General features: G+C 36.4%; 1 protein-coding gene across 1 annotated transcript; it reads right to left on the bottom strand.

The window, feature by feature from the left end:
- Positions 1 to 9773: 9773 nt before the first annotated feature.
- On the bottom strand, positions 9774 to 11545 carry LOC114532954. Its single transcript, XM_028554544.1, has 3 exons — positions 11459 to 11545; positions 10880 to 11047; positions 9774 to 10506 (listed from the first exon to the last, which is right to left on the bottom strand). Exons 2-3 carry the CDS (start codon positions 11010 to 11012, stop codon positions 9965 to 9967), a joined length of 675 nt encoding a protein of 224 aa, XP_028410345.1. The 5' UTR covers positions 11013 to 11047; positions 11459 to 11545; the 3' UTR covers positions 9774 to 9964.
- Positions 11546 to 15346: the final 3801 nt, after the last annotated feature.

Raw genomic sequence — 15346 nt, 5'->3', positions numbered from 1 at the left:
AGTCGTAGGAAAGATGAGGCTTTAAATTCCGTCCCATCACTCGTAAGGATCTTCGGAATAGTTTGCCTAAACACACAATTGTTTAAACTCAGATCCGATTGTTCAATATTGCCAATTTGACCACCTTGGAACTGAGCAAAATTATTCAAAATTGCGCAATTTGTTAATTTAACTTCCACCTCTGTCACTGCCAAAACCCTGTAAACTGAAGCGATGTTTTCTTGGAACCATACATTGACAATAACAGCCTGAAAAGTTTGGTCAAACTCGTGCTGTTTTTGAGACTTATGACTGAACAAATCGGGGACAAATGCCAACTCTATTGCGGCTCCTGAAGTGTACAAATTTCTGTTCCGGAAAAATGTGGAATCTTTTATTGTTAGCGAAGTAGTTCGTTTCAATACAACATCAAGTGCTCCGCAGGAATTGTTCTTAAATGTTGTATTCGTAATCAAAGTCTTTGAAGTCTTTGAAAAGTCAGCATGATCACGGCTGATATGCAAGGAATAACCCTGTTTGAATCGATGATAGAATTTTTGCATGTCATTGAAGCTTGACCCATGAGAAATATTATTCCTCTGAAGCTAATATTCTCCAGAAATACACAAGTATCCAGAGTTACATTATTGAATCCGCATTTACTTAAAAAGACAAAAATACTGCTATTTAGGTTCCTGAGGAAACGCGTGTTTTTTAAAATGATGTCAACTGGGTTAAGTCTTCCAAGTCCCGTGCAAATACAATATACCGAAAGCAGTGTCAGTTCCTAGCAGTTTCTTTCGAACGAAGCTAACGTTGTTCGTGTGAAAATGAAAAGTTTCACGAAGGACAATTCATTCGACAGTACTGGCTTTAATTGCGCTATTTTTAAGGAAATTATCATCGTCAAGACGAACAGTAGCAGCATCGTTGATAAAAAAGTCAAAGCCCCGCAAATATTTCTCAGAAATGAGCTGCCACGAACAGTTGCAATAAGGTTGTTGGCAAGTATAAACACCGCAGCACTGGCTTCCGTCACGATTCCTGAAAACGATGAATTAATTACACTTAGAAAGACGGAACTCTTCCACTCTGATGTGTCTGGCGGGTCAATATATACCAAGTCACCATAATGTGATGTCGAAATGTTTTCAAAATTTGAATTTTGGATGGTTAGCATCGAAAATGATGCGCCGATTGTAATTACACCACCCGAACCAGTGTTTCTGCCATTGCGAAAACAAGAATTACGAATGAATAGGTAACATGCAGTGACGGTGACACGCACATCAAATACAACCCCCCCCCGCGGAAATGAACGAGTTGTATCCGTTCACTGTGAAAGATTGAGATATTGATATGCGCTGAAGCTCCATTCAGAGAAAGAAAAGCAGCAAACCTAGTTGTTTACGGCTGTAATAAAACATTTTCACGGTTGGATTTAATTAAACGCTTTCATTTCGGCACCAAAACATTTTCACGGCTCTAGCAAAATATTTTCACGAATCGGTCAAAACGTTTTCACGTGTTTTCACGTTTTCAACAAAGCGCTTAAACGCCAAGAAATGAAATTTAAGCGGGCGAGTATTTCACTTTAGTACTTCAATTTCAAAGATAGATTGATTTCTGAGTAAGTGCATGCATCTTTTGAGAAACGCGGGTTTTGAGATCGCGTGCTTCGAGTAATGGTGTGAAAGTGGTCTGTAGGGAAGCCCGTTCAACTAAGTATAGCGGAAAAAAATATATGATTTCTTTTTCATTTTTATAATGATTTTTAAAATCAGATTTGCAGGCGAAATGGCGAGTTTGTAATGGCCGTTTAAAAATCGCCTTTTTTTGTCTTTCTCAATTTTAATTGCTAAAATTGAAAAGGCTAAGATCTCCGGGAGAAAATACAAAAAAAAATTCGAATGCATTTTTAAAGTATGCCTACAAACCCTGATATATATATATATATAAATATATATATATATATATATATATATATATATATATATATATATATATAGCCCGCCATGGGGCTGCCACTCGGTGTCATCCTACTACAAATCATCCCCTTTCCCGAGTACCATCCTCATCCTAATATATATATATATATATATATATATATATATTAACAAATAGTCAGTCAGGATTTACCGGACACAGCCTCTTAAGTATCCCTTAGAGTGAGGGATGCAGCGCAGGGTTCAAATTCTTGAAGCTCAATATTGTCGGGCTGAATCGATAACATCAACGAAGTTTGAACAAACCAACTAACAAAATGCAAATTTTTAGGATTTTCGTTTGCCGCGAATAATTAGCATACTATAACTTTATCGAATTACATGAACGTACTCCACAATAGACGTACAGTATGTTAAAAAAAAAAAATTGGCAAAAGTTGCATATCTATTCATTATTATCAAAAGTTATACAAGGTAATATAATTATATACCTTTATACGATTACAAATAAAGAATTAAGAAAACAGTCATGCATTAGATATGATAATAAAAATCACACAAAATAGGAAAAGCTGAATTAACACGAAAAGAAATTTTAATAAATAGAGTGGTTAATGTTGAAGATAGTTGGTCCACATGTGAAATAGTGCTTAACGGCCCTGACTGCAGGTTTTTGCAGCTTTTATACCATCTTCGATCATCTGCGTGGCACTCATGATGCTCAAAGCTACTTCGGCAACGAAAGCAACACCATCGCTTGCAAACCACGCAATAATCTGGGCCAATGCAATAATGGCTGTTTTGGACCATTCCCACCATGACATTTCATCTTTTAGGACCTTGAACACAGCTTTAAAACCACCAGCCTTATAGATCTGATCGGAGAAATCCGTTCAGGGTGGTTCCTCCTAACTCGCGAATTAGGGCACGTGCAATCCGCTGTTGATTTGACACGTGCAAACCAAAGAAGCCCAAGATAAAGAAAACGACGTCAGCAATAAAAACGCCAATTGCTTCCTGGCAAGGTGTTAAAGAAACAGCTTCCGAGCCAATTTCAGATTCAACATTTGGCGCTTTTTTCGCGTGAGCTTGAAGAAGCAGCGGTTCGCCTTCTTTTGGTTCGGTACCTGTAATATCAATTAGAACAGCTACAGCGCAAGTGCAATGCAATATAGGGCTAAGATATTATACTACGCTGAAAGTGCCGATGCATTACCCTCAAGAATATGGCGCACAATGTCGTCGTGATGTTTTTTCAAGTTTTCATTCTCCTCAGGAAACCATTCTCCAAATATCTTCACAGCTTGTGATACTTGTTCTTTAGTCAGCTTGGTTTTGGTACTCGCCATCTCAATCGTTGTCTGAAACTCTCAAACTTAATTAAGAAAATATATAATTATTTTTTAAAATCCCATGAAGTTATTAAATATCACAGTTTATTTATTGTTGTTTTTGTTGTGATTGAAATCATGCAGTGACTGTAGCCGACCCTATAATAGCTTCAAAGTGATATTTGTTATATCAAATCTCCCAAATTACACTTTCAAGAACTCTTTTTGAAGTTAAAACGATGAACGAACGTCTTCGGAAAACGACATAATAAGCTCATAAAACGCATTCTTGCAACAAACACGAAATAAGCAAAGTAGACACATACCATTTCAAGGATTATAAAGTACGAGTTGTTTACCGCTTAAGTGTTTATATAATTTTATTTGATTCCGCATTTCATATTCTGTTTACGAAAAAATAGTTTGCAAAAAATAGTTGCAAAATAACCATTAAATTGCTTTCGTTTTTCAATGAAACACAAGCATTTTGTCTTAGCCAATCAGCAAGTTGCTAATCAACAGTCCTTACCCGTTCAAATTTTGCGTGTGCACAGAAGTGCCATGAACGTCCTCGGTCCATGACATAGAATTTGGACAACTTTGGATTCCGCTATGTTCTATCACAATACCCGGGTGTAATTCCTAATCTCCGGGCGGAATTAGTACCATCACACGGCGCTTTGCGCCGGCTCGGGGATTATTTTCAAAGAAAAAAATACTTTGTAGAACGTTTTGAACTACATTTTGCGCAAACGTTATTTTATATAATCGCCTTAGAACTGTCCATATAGTTGTTTACTCTTGTTAAACATGCATTTTCTACAACAGATTCGCTTTGTGAATAAATCATCTTTGTAATTATACTGAAATTTCGTCTTAGCGTTCAGCTGCCGATAGGTTTAATTTTCAATTAATTTTTAATTTACAAATTTTCCTATTATTTCATCACAAACAATTCTAGTGTTACATCACAAGCAATGCTAAGGAACTACAGGCGGTAAGAATGATGGTAATTTAATTTTGCAATACAGTATATGGTATTGTACATACACAACATTGAATATGATAGAACCTTCTTGAAAACAGCTTTTGTTGCATCGCGCATACAGTACTGTCAAGAAATAACTTAACAAAAACTGCGGTTAACCTATAGGTCAAACGTAGGTATGTTTTTTAAGGAATCCATTTTCGGTACAAAAAATCCTTATCGTAGAACCTATAAATTGCATCAGAACTCATTTTCTTTTAATATCTTTAAAGTATTTCGTCAAAATCTGCAAAATCAGAGCTCCCAACGAATTTTAAACTTATAAAATCTTGGTTTGCATTTCTAATCCATCGCAAGGATTTCTATTTTACCACTAAATGTATAACGTATTGTGCAATTACCTTAGTTGTCTTTGTAATGTTCAAGTTCAATACCAAAGTATTTTATCTCTATTTGCGCTGAGATTGTAGATACTGTCCTTCCTCAACAAAAAACTTTGATCTGATGCTCATTTTGGCTTTAGCACCCTATATTTATATTGGAGATCTTGAATGAACGTTTGTGTTCTTTGAAAGTTTTTTTTCTTACAACCTTTCTTCGCAATTTCAAAGTGTCTTCTTCCGTTTTCAGTATCGCAGGATGTAATTAACATGAGATAATGGTATAATTCCGGCAACACACTTCAATCGTTTACTAATACTTGATTAACACGACTGATCGATACTTTCGATTTGCAGATGCTAATCTTTGGGTTATTACTTTTGATATTGTTTATAACAAAGTGACGCACGTACTCCGGACCAGAAAAAATCGTATATCATATGTCAGGTTTGCTACACTGCTGGGGCCGGTTGTATGAAAGTTGGATAGCGCTATCCACCGGCTAGGGAATTTTTCAACCGTTCTAAAAATGCTCGAAAAGCGATAAAATTACATCTTTAGAATCAACGATTATTAAAGAGGGTGCTTAATTTAGGAATATCAAGATTTAATCAAAATTATAGCGAGCAATGAGCGATTTTAAAGCGATTGAAAAAAATACTATCCAGTGGATAGCGCTATCATACAACCGACCCCTGAACATCATTTTCACATTTAATTATTTCAGACAAAAAACACCGACAACTCTCCCAGTGTCCGGATTCGCGTGAAGGATTAACATAAGTAGCTAAGGCGCTTCAAAATGTCACTGCCGGGCTATAAATAAACGTGAATAAATGACCTTCAGTAGGGACGGGATGTTATTACGACCACTTCTTTACTGTTTTTGAATGCTGCTTTCATTGTCCTAATGCGCTATGGGCTAATTTTAGATCTGGCAACAAAGCTTAAGGCATAAAAAGAAGTACTAAAAATAAAATAATTGCAAAGTTTAGTTACGAAATTTTGTATATTTTTGTATTGCAAGATGAAATTTGCAGGAGAATGCATTTTTTTAAGCTGAATAACTGCGGCAGGCCTGCAAAATAACTAAAAAAGTATTGTAAAATTATATGGGAACTGGGAAGTTTTTGAAGTTATTATATGTCATACGAGCACCTTGAAAACTTCCTAAAAATATTTATCATATTTTAATAGCGTTTTCCATAATAACCTTTCACGGGTTACAAAAGCCTTTACAGTAAACTCAAATGCCATGCCAAAATTGAAATTTGCGTTGCCGATAAACTTTGTTATAAAACTAATAAAGGATGTGTTGCAAATGGCAATGCAACTTAACATTAAAGGCAATGTTATAAATGCTTCAAAGTTTCATTGCCGGGCTATAAACAAACGTTGAATAAACGACCTTGAGTAGGGACGGGATGTTATTACGTCCACTTCTTTACTGTCCTTGAATGCTGCTTTCATTGTCCTAATGCGCTATGGGCTTATTTTTCATCTGGCAACAAAGCTTAAGGCATAGAAAGACGTACTGAGATTAATATAATTGCAAAGTTTAGTTACGAAATTTTGTACACAGTATTTTTGTATTGCAAGATGAAATTTGCGGGAGAATGCAATTTTTAATTAAACTGAGTAACTGCGGCATGCCTGCAAAAGTAAGTAAAAAAGTATTGTAAAATTTTGAGGTTACCAGCATCTCGAAAACTTCCTAAAAATATTTATCATATTTTAATAGAGATTTCCATAATTACCTTTCACGGGTTGCAAAAGCCTTTACAGTAAACTCAAATGCCATGCCAAAATTGAAATTTGCGTTGCCGATAAACTTTGTTATAAAATTAATAAAGGAAGTGTTGCAAACAGCAATGCAATTTAACATTAAAGGCAGTGTTATAAAACTGCAATAGCTGGCAATAAAATTCTGCTTATGCATGTTGCAAGAAAAATTGCATCTTGTAGCAGCGATAGGTTGGAAAGGGTGTATAAAAAGCAATCCAACTTCAACAAGCTATTCTTTATGAACTACTCAGTCTATGAGGTAGTATTGTTTTACATTCGGATAGATTAACCATTTAGCTATCAAATGACACGTTTTCAATACCAAATGTAGTAAAACTGAGAAAATACGAGGCTGATAAAAAATATTGGCCAGAATCGCATATTTACTTTCAGCGTATAAGTAAAGCAGTGCATAACAAATGAAAAAATAATCACAAACATGTCACTGCTTGCACAGGTTATAATAACTAGAAGCGAAATTAATTTTATCCATTGCCATGCATAGAGAGTTGATTTTCAATTGTTTCAGTCCAAACCCGGAGAGGTGAAAATATGCAACCGGCACTATGTCTAGGGTATGCACATGCATGCAAAAATGATTAAAACACGGCAAATATTTGTAGGAAGCTTTCTCAAACTGGTCACATTGGCCATCAAAAACTTCGCAAAAACAGCTTTCATAATTCAATGGAAGATTTGCATGATTAATTTTCGCGGGTAGCAAATAGATTCCTAACATAAAAACAGCGTTTTAACAACTGTAAAAGCTCAGCAATAGTTTCTGTGCTCAACTTTGCAGTTGCATAGCTGTCCATTTTAACCAGGCAGAGATGAAATAGTAATGAAACAATTTTTAATGCGAAGAGCGATGCTTTTCATTCTCGCTTAAAATGCACTGAATTTGGAGCGATTAGAAAATTGCTTAAGTCGCTACAATTATTAGATTTTATTAGTTTGGCCGAAATTTGGTAAATAAATTATAGTTACAAGTTTTCACATGCCACTCCGCATTTTACAGAATTTCGCAACTAAACTTTGCAAGTATATTAATCTTAATACGCTCTTCCTAGCTCTGGAAAAACATTCCCTTCTTGTTGGCTAAGATTTAAAATCAGTCTACAGGGGGTGTATAAAAAAAGCAACCATAACGATAACCCTGTATAACGCATAAGGTACATGGGTTAAGAAATAAACGAGAGAAGAAGTTTTGTTTTAAGTTTTGAAGTTTGTTTATCCCGCTGACATCGAATGTAAGGTACGAAGTAATTAAGGCACTTCAAAATGACATTTTGAAGTGCCTTACTTATGTTAGTCCTTCACGCACATCCGCGAACGCTGAGAGTTCAATGTGACTGAAATAATGTTGAGCAGTGTGGCCAACCTGATAATTTGTTCCGCTTTTCTAATATTTAGAATCCTAAAATATTGTTGCAAAATCTATCCCAAACTGTCTGTATATAATTTACGCAAACATCTGTGTTAGTTGTTCCGGTACATAATAACTACTTACTAACTGAGCGTGAGTTCTATACGGTAAAATATCAAACCGGGCGAAAACGAGGTCACTACACCAGAGCAAGGTTTGATATTTTACCGTATAGACCGAACAGTCGGAGTTAGTAGGTTTTTTATTATATAGCATAATACGCCCCAATATAACCAGGGAGCAGCGTGGCAGCGTCTTCAAACAACTTAGCATCAAATGTGATATAACAACTGCCTAAAATAAAAAAAATACTTCTCGACGTTTCGACCTGAGGGCCTTCGTCAGAAGAGTTAGTATGAAAATGAATAGGTGAAAACACATGTTTTTTGTTTGGGGCAAAACACGTGATAAAAATGGGCCAATAGAAAACAAAAAATCAAAACAAATTGGAATCATTACGTTGCCAAAGAGACGCCTGATTATAGGCTAAGAATAGCCCGCAATCAGCTACGAAAATATATTACAAGGAGCTTTGATGTAAACAAAGAAATGGAAGTCATATTGATTTGGGCGAAGTAGCTTAGGAGGTTGGAGGAGAGGCATGTGAAATGGTGCCTGATCAAAAAGTTCACAGTTTAGTGAACACCGTAGGTCGGTCAGCAAACACGATAACACCAAGCCTGTTGCCAGACACTTAATTTCTGTAATCATTGTGTCACAGACATGAGAATTAGAACCATCTGTCCCATTTCCAATACTAACTATAGCCGTAAACGACAAGCCGAAATGCGACTCATCCACAGTCTTGGCACTCTTCATCCCTCTGGCATAAATGAAAGACTTGTTTATATCGTTTAAGCTACTTCGCCAAGAGTAATATGACTTCTATTTCTTTGTTTACATCAAAGCTGGTTATAATATATTTCCGTTGCTGATCAGGCTTTTCCCTCATTGCGAGCTTTTCTTAACCCACAATCAAGCGTCTCTTTGGCAATGTAATGTGTTCCAATTTGTTTTAATTTTTTGTTTTCTTTTGGCCCATTTTATCACGTGTTTTGCCCCAGTACAAAACATGTGTTCTTCCTATTTATTTTCATACTAACTCTCCTGACGAAGGCCCTTATACCACATTTGATACTCATATATTGTATAACGATTAAGTTTTTCCATCCGGTCACACGCAATCGAATACCTTCAGATTTAGTTCCAATACAACCTGAAGAAAAAACGTCGAAAGGCAAAAATGTAAGATTATTTGAGGCTAAGATCCAATATGACCAAGGAGCAGCGTGGCAGCGTTTTCAAACAACTTAGCATCAAATGTGGTATAAAAACTGCCTATATAGCAGTAGGAAGACGCCTGAAGAAAAAACGTCGAAAGGCAAAAAAGTAAGATTATTTGAGGCTAAGATCCAATATGACCAAGGCGCAGCATGGCAGCGTCTTCAAACAACTTAGCATCAAATGTGGTATAACAACTGCCTAAAAAGACAAAACACTTCTCGACGTTTCGACCTGAGGGCCTTCGTCAGCAGAGTTACTAACTCAAGTGTGTTGCTGGATTTATGCCCTTTATACGCAAGTAATAAATTTGCGTGGAAGTTGAAGCAGGAAGCACGGCTTTGGCGGACAAACAATTTTTAGCTCCGCTTGCGCTGATATTTTTAGTATTTGAATTACTTTTGCGACATAAGTTGAGTCTACAACCCAACCAAAGTGAAAGTACTCAAAGTAAGGAATGCAGCCAAGGACTCAAATTCTCGAGGTCCCATGTTGCCGGAATGCTATGTAATAAAAACAAATGGAAATTAACTTTTAGGATGTTTGCCGCCAGTTGAGTATACTATAACTTTATCGAATTGCATGAACATATTCCACAATAGACGTATATCAAATGAAAACAACAGTTTGGCAAAAGTTACTTATTTATTTCATTAGAATAACATTACAAAACCATGCATGCAGTACGTTTATGATTACAAATTAAGAATTCAATTAAACAAACTGTCATTAGATCTGATAATCAAAATCACACAAAATAGGAAAGGCTGGATTATCGAACGGAAATTTTGTAAAATAGATCGTTTCATATTATTTTAAGAGAGTTGGTCCACGTGAAAAATAATGTTTAGGAGCCCTTGCAGGTTTTTGCAGCTTTTATGCCATCCTCGATCATCTGCGTGGCACTCATGATGTTCAAAGCTACCTCGGCAATGAAAGCAACACCATCGGTTGCAAACCACGCAGTAATCTGGGCCACGGCAATAATGCCTGTTTTGGTCCAATCCCACCATGACATTTCATCTTTAAGGACCTTGAATACAGCTTTGAAACCACCAGCCTTATAGACCTGGGAAAAAATCGTAAAGAGAGCTTTCGCCTTCGCTGTCGCACTTTTAGCTTCATTGAAAGCTTCTATAGCTCGGAGAAATCCGTTCAGGGTGGTTCCTCCTAACTCGCGAATGAGGGCACGTGCAACCCGCTCTTGATTTGACGCGTGCAAGCCAACCAAGCCCAAGATGAAGAAAACCACGTCAGCAATAAAAACGCCAATGGCTTCCTGGCATGGTGTCAAAGAAACATCTTCCGCGCTAAGTTCAGTTGCAACAGCTGCTGCTTTTTTCGCGTGAACTTGAAGAAGCAGCGGTGCGCCTTCTTTTGGTTCGGTACCTGTAATATCAATTTTTCAACTTTATATATTTTTTGAATTTATATCAATCAGAACAGCTACACCGCAAGTGCAACGCAGAAGAACTAAGGTATTTTATATTATAGCTAATCGCTGTATATAAGCTATTCTGCAGTCATCTGATTGGTGGAGATAATCACCAGATATCAGCTCATATCATGGTGAGTAGCACTGAAAACAAAATGGCCGACAGTTTTACTTAGGTTTAATAAAGAAGATATTAGCTGACACTTTTGAAGATTTAAAACAAATAAACCAAATAGGAGATAAAAATATTTACGGGTAATCGTCGGCTATCAGCATACGACGCGAGCTCGTGGCTTATTTGTTAAATAACAGGCGGGGATACATTACCCTCAAGAATATGGCGCACAATGTCGTCGTGATGTTTTTTGAAGTTTTCATTCTCCTCAGGAAACCATTCTCCAAGTATCTTCACAGCTTGTGACACTTGTTCTTTAGTCAGTTTTGTCTTGGTACTTGCCATCTCAATCGTTGTCTCAAACTGAATATGTACGTTGGCTAAATGTCAAACTTTGAATGTGAGCTCATAAATATATAAATCATGATGGAAAATTGATTGATTTTTCATATTAGTACATCTGTATAATCCATGTTTGGTGACTGCCAGCTGCCCAGCTGCCGTTCTTAGAACACTAGCAGATTTCCATTAAATCCGCATTTGCTACATCACAAACAATTCTAGCGATATAATGAAATATAGATCGTTATTGTAGATCTAGATCTTATTAAATGGTATTCAAACTTATATTCTTTTAAACATCTTTTAAATGTTTGTCAAAACACACGAAATTACTAACAAGATATCAAATCGGACGAAGTTTGAAATTTCAAAATCTAGGTAGACATTTTAAATCTATCGCAATGATTTAATTCTGTATTTACAACTAAATGAACGTATGGTGTAATTACCTTAGTTGTCTTCGTAATGTCGAAGTTGAATGCCAAAATATTTGATCTCTATTTGTGCTGAGATTGTCTCCTTCGTCAACAAAAAACTTTGGCTGCCCAGTGCATGCTGCATTAGGGCCCTGTATTTATCTGGAATCCAGTGATATTGTATGCTTTATATTAGCCAATCAGATACGACGATTTCTCTAACTTCACAGAAGGTCATTTCTAACAACCATACATGGCAATCTCGATTTCCTTTTCAGCAGGATGTATTTAACACAAGATAAGGTTACAATTCCAGCAGCACGCTTAACAGTAGGAAGATCTTTCAAGAAAAAAAGGCGTAGGATTCTTAGAATACAGTACTTCATTTGGTAATTGATTGAAGTTTAGCACGATTTGAAAACACGTTTTAACATGTTCAATTGTTCTGAGAACCTCATACTTTATAATAATATCACTGAAATCTTTGTGTTTCAAGATGCTAATCAAGCTTGAAATGCCGCACTAAGGATCAGAAAAAATAAAAAACGGCGCCATTCACGCTGATAAGATTTCACGTTTACTTTGCTGAAACAGTAGCGTGGCCAGCCTGACAATTTGTCACGCTATGCTAATATTTTGGTGTTAATTGACTGTGAAAACAATACATTTCTAAAGACATGAATAATTATAATAACTCAAAATTTACATAGCAGGAGAAAGTCGTCAGGCTGGCTACGCCACAGTCGCCACTTGCTGAAATATGCTTTGCTTCTATTTGACAATTATACCAGGAGCCGCATCGAAAATTGTCAGACTGTTTGACCGGAACAAATTGTCATGCTGTCTACACTGCTGAGCATTATTTTCACATTCAAATCTGACAAAGAGTGAAGGATTAATATATGTAAGGCCAAGGGCTTCAAAATGTCATTGCCGTATAAACAAACTTGAATGGGGGCTGGAATGTTGTAATTACGCCTACTTCCTCACTGACCTTAATGGCTTATGCCAAACCGCGGATATTGATAAGATTTATACTTGTTATGACTTGGACAAAGATTTCAAGCTTGCACACGGCAAAAACGAATCGTCTGAATTGTAACCTTGCGTGTACTATAAGCCTCAAAATGCCATTTTCTTCAATATAGTTTTCTCTTTGATAGCGGCAGAGAAATGCACAATTGTGAACCAGTGATTTGATGTTTATCTGAACACCAATTTCTCCGGTGTTACCTTATGCGCTATAAATTAATTTTACATCGGGACTAGAAGAAGGAAATATTATACCAGAGCTAGGAAGAACATACTAAAAGTAATATAATTGCAACGATTAGTTTCAAATTACTCCTACTAATTATAGCTACTACAGCAATCTTTAATCGCTCCAAATTGAGTGTATTTTGCGATTTTGGACGAGAATGAATGCAACTAAAGAAGCGTTCCGAAAATTGTTGGTCAGCTCATTTCCTAAACTTGCATTTTGAAGGGACTGCTCTGATCAGTTCCTCAAAATGTTTCTCAAGAAATTTGAAACTTCTTTATCACAATAAACCAATCATATTTGAGCCAATATGACTATTGACCAATTAAATCAAACGAACGGTCACATGGTTCACAACGGAAAATTATATGTATTGATGGATGTTTCAATGTTTTGATTCAAGTGAAGAGACCGGAAAGATAGATCTCAAAATACATCTTCGTCGTATGCATCATAAAAATAACTGAAAACGTGTTGCAACAGATCAAATTCATTAAAACTGAAACGCCTAGCATGTATGGACGGGAAATTGAGGGCAAACCTTTAAATCTTGGTGCAAACCTTTAAATCGTGATACTGATACCGTTCCTTCTCCGGCTTCTCGGAAAGTTATGCAAGAACCTGGGTTTACCAGGAAGAGTATGAACGTGGTTTCCTTGGAATCACAAGCAGATGCTTCCCAAGCGAAACAAGCTCGATATTTCGAAGGAATATCAAACTCTCCCGCAAGATTTTGATTTCTGTGAAATTGCAAAGCGCCCAATATAATAGCTAAAATTGCGAATACAAGTGTGTAGAAATATGTAAGCAATAAACTGAATCGAATCATTGAAACTTCCCTCAATAAATTGAGACTTCCGTTGCGGGTCATGTAACCGCTGCTTTCATTTTAATTGGTCATATCAGCTCATATGTATTTTAAGGAACTTCTCAACAATTTTCGGAACGCTTCTATTCAAGTATCTTGAATTTAAAATCAGGCCTCAGTCTACACCCTGATCCGCCAATGCTTCCATTGGCACGACTGTAATGCGAAGGGCTCGCTCAAAATGCACTTAAATTTGGAGCGATTATATAAAGTTTCGTTGTCGCTATAATTGTTAGCACGGCCGGAAGTGTGTAGCAAAATTAGTTACACATTTCCACATGCGATACAAAAATATACAAATGTTGCCATACTGCGGTTAGGTTTTCCGCATTTTAGAAAATTTCGCAAATAAGATTTGCAATTATATTAATTTTAGTATGTTCTTAGCTTCTTAGCTCTGGTAAAACATTTCGTTCTTCATTTTGGCGCCAGATCTAAAATTATTAGTCTATAGCGCATAAGTCAACACCGCAGAAATTGGTGTTTATAAAGTCTTAACCCGAAAATCTGATCACTGGTTCACAAGTATGCATTTCTGTATCGCTATCAAAGAGAAAACGATACTGAATAACTTTAAAAAGTTCAATTTTTCTTCTGAATATGCATTCTGCAATCTTTTGACAGCACATTTGCTTTGTAGCTATGTCTAATGGCCATTTTGTGGTTAATTCAAAGTACTTGTTTTTGCTATGTGCAAATCTTCAAATATTTTGTCCAAGATCGATTTTGTTGGGTATTTATAAATCTTAACAAGTTTGAAGCCTAAGTATTGAGACTGAATGCAGCGATCGAGAAGTCTTACCAATTTCCGCGGTGTCGCATAAGGTCCATTAAGGTCAGCGAGGAAGTTGGCGTAACAACACTCCAGCCTCGCCCACTAAAGTTTTTTTATACGGCAGTGACATTTTGAAGAGCCTTACTTATGTTAACCCTTCCCGCTGAGAGTGTGGTCGTTATTTCTAGTGTTTTTGTCAGATCTCAGTGAAGTCAGCCTGACAGTTTGTTCCGTTCAACCAGCCTAACAATTTTTGCTCTCGTCGCATATGGCTGATAGCCAAGTCGGTTCTACGGATTATGTCGGCTACAGCTCATATACGACTCGAGCTCGTAGTATAATTGTTAAATAGAAGCAAAGCACATTTCAGCAAAACAAACGCGAAGACTGGTCAGCATATTAAAACATGTAAGAATGAACCAAACGCAATAAAGTTAACATTTAAATGCGGAAAGAAAGTGATCAAAGATTTTCGATATCCTTGGAAATGACGATATTCGATATTCTGGGAAAGAAATTCAATCTTAAATTATTGTTGCAAGATGTAGCTATCTCAAGCTGATCACTGTATATAATTTACCCAAATATTTATATTAGCTGTTCCTGTGATAACTTTCAGCTATCGCGTTATTTTTCAATCATGATATATGGCACGTCGATGCTCGGCTTTTACGCAACATAATAACTTTACACATAAATCACGAACAATTATACCAATTGAAGCACTGTATTCTAAGAATCTTAGGTGAGCTGCCAGAATTGTAACTTTATCTCTTGCTAAATGTTTAACTAATGTTGTTACACACTTCGCGACTAAAGCAACTTTATAATCGCTCCAAATTTAGTGCATTATGAGCAAGTTGCTATGTGCTTTAATAGCAATGTTATTGGCTTTAAATTTCTAAACAATATTTGAAATAAAAATCCTCCAATGTGATTGCAAGTTAAAGCTGCAGTAGTAATTTATTCAGCTTTATATACGCTAGATCCGCCACTGAATAGAAGCTCTTCGAAAAT

The sequence above is a fragment of the Dendronephthya gigantea genome, unplaced genomic scaffold, assembly GCF_004324835.1.
Source record: "Dendronephthya gigantea isolate DGI-Jeju-01 unplaced genomic scaffold, DenGig_1.0 000082F, whole genome shotgun sequence".
NCBI lineage: Eukaryota > Metazoa > Cnidaria > Anthozoa > Malacalcyonacea > Nephtheidae > Dendronephthya > Dendronephthya gigantea.
The sequence above is the reverse complement of the archived record's forward strand: the minus strand, read 5'-3'. Positions and strand labels throughout refer to the sequence as shown.

What these genes read in the sequence shown, in the direction of transcription:
- LOC114532954 (XM_028554544.1), bottom strand. Translation starts at nt 11,012, where the DNA reads ATGGCAAGTACCAAGACAAAACTGACTAAAGAACAAGTGTCACAAGCT. An exon ending in TGTGCGCCATATTCTTGAGG is followed by an intron (nt 10,507 to 10,879) that starts GTAATGTATCCC and finishes TTGATATTACAG; the next exon opens with GTACCGAACCAAAAGAAGGC.